At 38.0% G+C, this 8,225-nt stretch overlaps 1 protein-coding gene across 8 annotated transcripts in view; it reads right to left on the reverse strand.

The window, feature by feature from the left end:
- The window catches only part of PPP4R3B (protein phosphatase 4 regulatory subunit 3B), a 70,690-nt gene that overhangs the window by 52,766 nt on the left and 9,699 nt on the right, over positions 1-8,225 (reverse strand). For all 8 annotated transcript variants that reach the window (XM_017542354.2, XM_017542352.2, XM_017542355.2 and 5 more), the window contains one exon: positions 4,632-4,730. In XM_017542354.2, coding sequence (XP_017397843.1) covers positions 4,632-4,730 — 99 coding nt within the window. The remainder of the gene's footprint in view (positions 1-4,631; positions 4,731-8,225) is intronic.

The raw sequence follows: 8,225 nt of genomic DNA on the forward strand, positions 1-8,225 counted from the left end.
AAAAAAAAAAAAAAAAAAAAAAAGAGAAAGAAAAAAAAATCTGGTTTTTAAAAATCAGGCATTCATTTAACATCTATGATAAAGCCCCCAAGTTCTAATATCTAGATAAAAATCACAACATAACAAACAACTAACAGTTTTATGATTCAGGTTGACAGCTCAAGATAAGCATGGCTAACATAAATTTTCTACAAAAAATTACTCAACAACAAAAAATGTTCAGAGGCACAAGAATCGCTTATACCCGGGAGCCAGAGGTTGCAGAGAGCCACGATCACGCCACTGAACTCCACCCTGGGTGACAGTCTCAAAAAAAACCAAAGTTTAGAAATTTCCTCTTCACGAAATTTTTCTAATTCCTAAGCCAGGTGTGTGGCACGCACCTGTAGTCCCAGCTACTTGGGAAGCTGAGACAGAAGGATCGCTAGAGCATGGGAGTTCCAGGCTGCAGTGAGCTGTGATTTTGTCACTGTACTCTAGCCTAGGCAACCGAGTGAGACCCTGTCTCAAAAAGGTAATTCTGGCCAGGCATGGTGGCTCATGCCTGTAATCCCAGCATTTTGGAAGACCGAGGAAGGTGGATCACTTGGGGTCAGGAGTTCAAGACCAGCATGACCAACATGGTGAAACCCTGTCTCTACTAAAAATACAAAGATTAGCTGGGTGTGGTGGCATGCACCGGCAATCCCAGCTACTTGGGAAGCTGAGGCAGGAGAACCGCTTGAACCCAGGAGGCAGAAGTTGCAGTGAGCCGATATCGCACCATTGTACTCCAGCCTGGGTGACAGAGCAAGACTGTCTCAAAAAATAACATTAACATAAAATAAATAGAATAGAAAGAAATAAAATAAATTACATTCCCTTCCAGCTTGGTCCCTGAATGACTCTGATGAGTAGGGCCCCTTCCCCAATTGGTCAAACAGCATTAAGGAGAAATCAACTTTTGTTATGGCAAGCCATTGACATTTTAGGTTCATATTACTACAACACAATCTGATCATAACATCTTAAAGACAGCCAATGAACTGTGCTATACGGGTTCGCCATAAATTCACACTATCAATAGGGTTTTTCAATTAAAGTTCTCTATTCCATAATCCTATTGTCGTCCCTTATAGCTGCTACTTAAAATTTTTTTTTTTACTTCCCAACTTCTCAAACATTACATTCACCTTTAAGTCTCAGAAGATGTGAAGGCTTCTTCCTTCGACTAAAAAGTCCAACAGTACTCAACCTTCTCTAACATTTCTCCATCTCACAACTTACCTTCAGGCATTTCCTTCATTGATTCAAAGAAAATGTCCATACCATCTCTTAAGGTTAACATTTTGAAAGGTAATTCTATACTTAATGCTTTCTGAAAGCTCAACATATAAAAATTATCTTGGCTCTTGTTTTTATAATTTCTTTCTCTCCAATGGTTCCTTCTATTTCATCATTCTCCATTCCCTTTAAGACACTCTGAACTCTCTGAACAATCAAACTTTTGCAGAAAAACTGTTTTGTACTATTTCTTATTATAAGAGATTAAGAAATAACTAAGTAATATGGCTCTTAATAAAACTGAAATTGTTCTTTCAAAGATCAGCAATGACTTCCCAGAACTGAAAAACTAAAACATGACATATGATTTTGTGAAATATCATGCAGTAGTTCATGCAGTAGTTTGGAGCAAAAACTATATATTCAGCAACATGCATAGATTTAAAGGAGTACTGTGTTGTGCAATAAAGAGTTAACTTTTCTGGACCATCAGAGTGGCTACATCTAATATCTCTTCCAAAGGTGGACAAGTTTGAATAAAAATCAATGACAAGAATAAAAATAAAATAAAATAAAAATCAATGACAAAATGAGTAATGTAGCAAAGAAAATCCAGTATTAATATTGGTGCCTAAGCTGGGCACTGTGGCTCATGCCTGTAATCCCAACACTTTGGGAGGCTGAGGTGGGTGGATCACGAGCTCAAGTGTTCAAGATCAGCCTGTGAAACATGGTGAAACCTCACCTCTACAAAAAATAAAAAAAATTAGCCAGGCATGGTGGCACAGATCTGTAGTCCCGGTTATTAGGAAGGCTGAAATGGGAGAATCCCTTGAGCCTGGGAGGCAGAGGTTGCAGTGAGCCGAGATCCCACCACTGCACTCTGGCCTGGGGAGAGCCAGACCATGTCTCAAAAAAAAACCCCCAAAAACATTGATGCCTCAGGAAAGGCTGAAGGCAAGTGATGACACTGTCTCTTAGCTCAGTTCCTGGAAGGGTGAAGCAATAGGTCTGCCAAGAGCAACCCTCCTCTTAGAACCTAACAAAGTCAAATGGGAGCCTGTAAGCTCTGAAGAGTGACGCTGCTCTCGGAAACATTTTGTCATACAATATGAGGATAAACCAGACCAACTGTTAATGGCTAAGTGGGATTCTAGTAATATGCCAGGTTATATCTACTACCATACTATGATACGGTGTAACACTATTATTGTTGATTCAACCACCTCATCTACATAAATCTTACGGTAATACTCTTAGAGATGATCAAATGTATTGGGAGATTGAGTTAAAGCATCCAGAGGATATAATGCTGATAGAAAAATCACTGGCCAATGCGGCAATTATTTGAACAATAAAAATAAACTAAGGAAAAAGAAAGTCACCAGCCCTACAGAATCATGGTCTGAAACCTAAGAGAAAAAAAGAAAAAAAAAACAACTGGACTGACAAAAAGCTGGATTTTGTTGCCTATCAGTTTCTACAGTATACAGTTCTATATAAGTTTATCATAAGGTACAATCTGCAGATCAAGGAGAATAAGAAATCAAAGTAGCACAAAAACGTAAAAGTTCTGTCATGATTTTATAGGAAAAGTTAGTTGTTTCTTTAAACCTATCTCTACTCCATATTGGCCCCAAATGCTAGGCATATTCATACTGATATTATTTTTCCATCTGTGGGAGCATCTATGCTAAATGTAGATGCTCATACAAATATGATCATTTTGGTATAAGAGAGTCTTTGTCAAGGAATGGCCTGTGCAGTAAAGGACTGACCTTGCCAAAGGAAAAGTCTGGCCCTTGTCTAGTTTCAGAGAGGTAAACTTTGAGCACTCAGAATATCCTGCTTCATAACAGTGTTTTTGTTTGCCTGGGGGCCTCCACCTATGCCATACATGCTATGCTAACAAGTGGTTTACAGTGGGGGCCTTGGACCCCAAGATATCTTTGACCTCTGGAGGTGCTGGAATAAGGTCAGCCACACAGGCAGTCAGCCATGCTTATGTGAACCCTAATCCCCAGTGAAAACCCTAGAAACAAAGGTTTGGGTAAACTCTCTAGTTGGCAATACTGAATGTGTGCGGCCGTATATCACTGCTGGGAGAAGTAAGTGCTGTCTGCATGATTCCACTGGGAGACAGAATTGGAAGCTGAAGCCTTAAACTCTCCTAGACTCTACCCTATGCACCTTTTCCCATTGGTGATTTGAATCTGCATCATTTTGCTATAATAAACTGTAACTATGAGTGTAACAGGTATGCTGAATGCTGTGAGTCTTTCCAATGAATTATGGAAATTGAGAGTGGTCTTAGAGACCTCCTGAACTACCTAAGTGAAAATAGTAATAAATTTCCACAAAAATTTCTAGAACAAATACCTTTGTTTTTTTTTTTTGAGACAGAGTCTTATTCTGTCACCCAGGCTGGAGTGCAGTGGCACAATCTCAGCTCACTGCAACCTCCACCTCCCAGGTTTGAGTTACACACCTGCCTCAGGCTCCCTAGTAGATGGGACTACAGGCACGCGCTATCACACCCAGTTTATTTTTGTATTTTGAGTAAAGACAAGGTTTCACCGTGGTAGCCAGGCTAGTCTTGAACTCCCGAACTCAGGTGATCTGCCCACCTTGGCCTCCCAAAGTGCTGGGATTACAGGTGTGAGCCACCGTGTCCAGCTGGACAAATACATTTATATCCAAGAACATATATTAAAAAGTAGGTGTTGACATATGGGGGCGGGGTGGTAGGATGGGACAAGGTATAATCTAATATAGTAATCACTAGAATAAATTATCCACCATATAAATCTATGTTCTAGCAGATATGTAAATCAACACTCTAGTTCTAAATAAAAGATGTTTATCTTCTGCAAATCTAAAACTATTCTAAAACAAAAGGTTTCTTTTAAAAAATTCTAGTTACTTAAGAGTTACCACATATTCTACATAGCCTGCTACATTATAAGTTCTACATAAACTGAATTCATGAATACTGTTGATCATTAGTGCCTGGTACGGTATTCATAAACATTAGGTAAACGTATGACCAAGTATTTATTTTTTAAAGCTAAAAGCCTGGCTTAATCTTCTTTTAGTTTGTTTATAGTACCTGACATTCTATAATATAAGGTATTAATTATGAGCATATGCTATAAAAATCTAAAGTGGTAAAATAAAACTATGACAAAGTTTATAAAAAATTTAAAATAATTTGTTGTAGAATATAAACAATTTCAAGTTAAATTATCAAGTCTCACACTAAGACACTCTCTCTCCACATCCTAATACATACATTTGAAGTAAAAAGGAAACAAAAATTCAAGAAAAGATGCAAATGTTAAGTTAAATATTAAAAAAAAAAAACTTACCTGACATATTTTTTCCCAGATCTCATCACAGCCAGCTTTTTCCTGAAAACTCAGAGCCAAATCATAGTTCTCTGCTTCTGACCAAACAATTAATGTATCCTGTTTAAAAATAAATGTTTCTACATCATCATACTAGAAAAGAAATATCTGCAAAGTATAAATAAAAATCAAGAGGACTGGAAACAGCACAGCAATGACAAATGCCTGGGATAAGGGCAATTAATGTATATTTGATTGGCATTATTAGTAATACATGGGCAATAAAATAGTAACTTTGGTACTAAAAATGACATTGAGCAATTTTCCAAAACAAAAAAATATTAAAACAGGTTAGTAGGCTCTGATTCATGTTACCCAAATTAAATTTATAAAAAGGCTAGCCACTCTTGGCCAAAACTGTAACATAGAAATTCCAACCATCTACTTTCTGTTGCTTCCAGAAAACCAGCTGTTCCATTCACTAACCACCTACGTATTTATCCTTCCCTTTGAGTTGGTTAAAAGTGAGCTAACTAATACCCGAAAATAGGTTAAGGCTTAACTCTATTTTTGCCTTTTTTTTTTAAATCTGGAAAAGACTTCAGGATCTTAAGAAATGCAACACCATGGTGAAACAAAGCTATCTGCTCTTATTTACAAGAGCTTCCAACAGCCCCCAGTTCAGTACCTTAGGCTGTAGAAAAATTAGCCCAAGGTTGAGGTAAGCAGTCTCCTAGAATGTCTTCAATTATATGCCTACCAAAAGGTTAGTCACGCTAGAAGGCTGTCAACCCTTGTATTAGAAACTAAGGTTTAGATTTAAAACAAAACACACACACACACACACACACACACACACACACACACACAAATATACATATATATATTCTGTTGTTGTTGTTCCCCCTTGAAACAGGGTCTCGCTCTGTCACCAAGCTAGAGTGTAGGGGTACAATCATGACTAACTGTAGCCTTGACCTTCGAGGCTCCAGCAATCCTCCCACCTCAGCCTCCCAAGTAGCTGGGACTACAGGTATACAAACTATGCCACACTAAGTTTTTGTAGAGACAGAGTTTCACCATTTTGCCCAAGTTGGTCCGGAACTCCAATTCCTGGGCTCTAGTGATCTGCTCGCCTCAACCTCCCAAAGTGCTGGGATTACAGGTGTGAGCCACTGCACCCAACCTCCACACACATTTTTAAACACTAAAAACACTGTAATACTCAAATGAAATAAACAATCTTTTAAGGATATATAACAAAGTTTAATATGGCTAAAACTTTTTCAAAAAAATACACACAAATTGAGTTTATACTCTACCAAAAATATAATCTATAAAACACCTTATATTTAATAATTTGTTTGTTTAGTACTTATAAATATTATGACCTGACACGAAGAAATAAAAACTAAAAGTCATCCCCAGATCAAAGACAAAGTTTTGAAAATGGGAACATTTCAGTACTTACTGGCTTTAAACAGTAAATGAAAAATATTCTTTAATTAATTAAGGCCTCAGATTAATATTTCTTATTTTCTGTGTAATCAGGTAAAAATAGCTAGAGATCTGTGTGCTACCTTCTTCCTGGTTATTCTTTCTGGAAGAGCAACTTGCTACCAGAGTTAGCCTAAAATTCTATCAAGTCACTCCTTTGCTTAAAATCTTTCAGTTTCAGCCAGGCGCAGTGGCTCACGCCTGTAAGCATAGCACTTTGGGAGGCCAAGGCAGGCGGATCACGAGGTCAAGAGATCAAGACCATCCTGGCCAACAAGGTGAAACCCCATCTCTACTAAAAATACAAAAATTAGTTGGGCGTGATGGCACACGCCTGTAGTCCCAGCTACTTGGAGGCTAAGGCAGGAGAATCACTTGAACCCCGAGGCAGACGTTGCAGTGAGCCGACATCGTGCCACTGCACTCCAGCCTGGTGACAGAGTAAGACTTTGTCTCAAAACAAACAAACAAACAAACAAACAAAAAAACCCTTAGTGTCTCTTATCATCCACAAAAGTTTTTAAACATTTTTTTAAAAAACCAGAACCCCTTCTACAGACAAAAATTTACTGAGAACCTCCATATATAAAAAAGATAAAAACAGAGCTACTCTGGTCAGCACTGGTTAAAGCATCAGGGTACCCACTCAGGCTCCCTACATTCCGAAGTCATCTTCTTAGGCCTTCCACAAAGTGGCTTCATGAACAGTGATCTCCAAAATATTTTTGACTGCACCTCAATTCACTTATATATTATATACAAGTATATATTAGTATATTAATGCATATAAAATACATGTTGAAATAGAAGAGGCTTATAAGAAGATAACATAAGCAAAATTTTTAAATGTTTGAATTTTAAGACCCAATATACACGGCTCAAGCCTGTAATTTTAGCATTTTGGGAAGCTAAGGCAAGTGGATCACTTGAGCCCAGCAGTTTAAGACAGCCTGGCCAATGCAGTGAGACTCCCATATCTAATTTTTTAAAAAAATTATGTTTAATAACTGAACTTTTTGAGAGGGATAACTTCTTGTCAGATCTATTTAATAACTGTTTCTGTTTTGTCACACGGTCAACAGTTTTTACTAGCAGTAAATATATATTTAACCATTATCTAGTTCATTTGTACTTATATCATTACCAACCCCTTTTAAAGCACATATCCATTTTGTTTGAGTTTACTAAATATTTGCAGTTATTTCCACACATAGGCTACAATAATTCACAAAAGGTAAGTGTGAGAATATAGGAATAAACTGTTTCTCATACTAGTCTCACAACACAAACCACTGCTGTCACCTTCGTCACCAAGAAGTACGGTGATTTCTTCCCACTGATAATCAGTTCCACACTGGACACCAGATGGGTGTTCCCCAATTCACCTTCGACAGTTTACCTGGAGATAGTGTCAGATCCCACAGTTGAGGGCTCAGTCCTATAAGACTGTCTCCTACTTCTAATGCCAATTGCAAGCATGGGTTGTTTTACCTATGTTTACAACCAAATGCCTATAATCAGCCTTCCCATGACCCCCTCCTTGGATTTGATTAATTTGCTAAAGTAGCTCACAAAACTCAGGGAAACAGTTATATTTACTGGTTTATTATAATATAAAGGATATTTTAAAGGATACAAATGAAGAGGGGCATAGAGCAAGGTATTGGGTAAGAGGCTCAAAGGTTGCATTCCCTCCCTGGGCACATCAACCTCCAAGAACGTCCACTTGGTTATCTGGAAGCTCTCCAAAACCAGTCCTACTGGGCTTTTATGGAGGCTTCATTAAACAGGTATTATTAAATAAATCACTGGCCACTGGTGATTAACAAACCCTCAGCCTCTCTCCCCTCCTGGAGGTTGGGGGATGAGGTTCAAAGCCCCAATCTTCTAATCATGCTTTGGTCTTTCTGGAGACTAGATCTACAGATAGTACTACCTACAGTTAGGTCTATGGATATTACTAACAGAATGAAACCTAAAACCCTTTATCCAGCCATCCAATGCCCTTTCCATTTTGGCTACCATCAATGTTCTGAGAAAAGGTCCAGGTAAACAATAAAATCTGAATTAAGGCAACTGAGCACCTTTTCATCATTACTTTCTTTTGATGTTTTTTTT

Source organism: Cebus imitator, unplaced genomic scaffold (genome assembly GCF_001604975.1).
Source record: "Cebus imitator isolate Cc_AM_T3 unplaced genomic scaffold, Cebus_imitator-1.0 Scaffold143, whole genome shotgun sequence".
Classification (NCBI taxonomy): Eukaryota; Metazoa; Chordata; class Mammalia; order Primates; family Cebidae; genus Cebus; species Cebus imitator.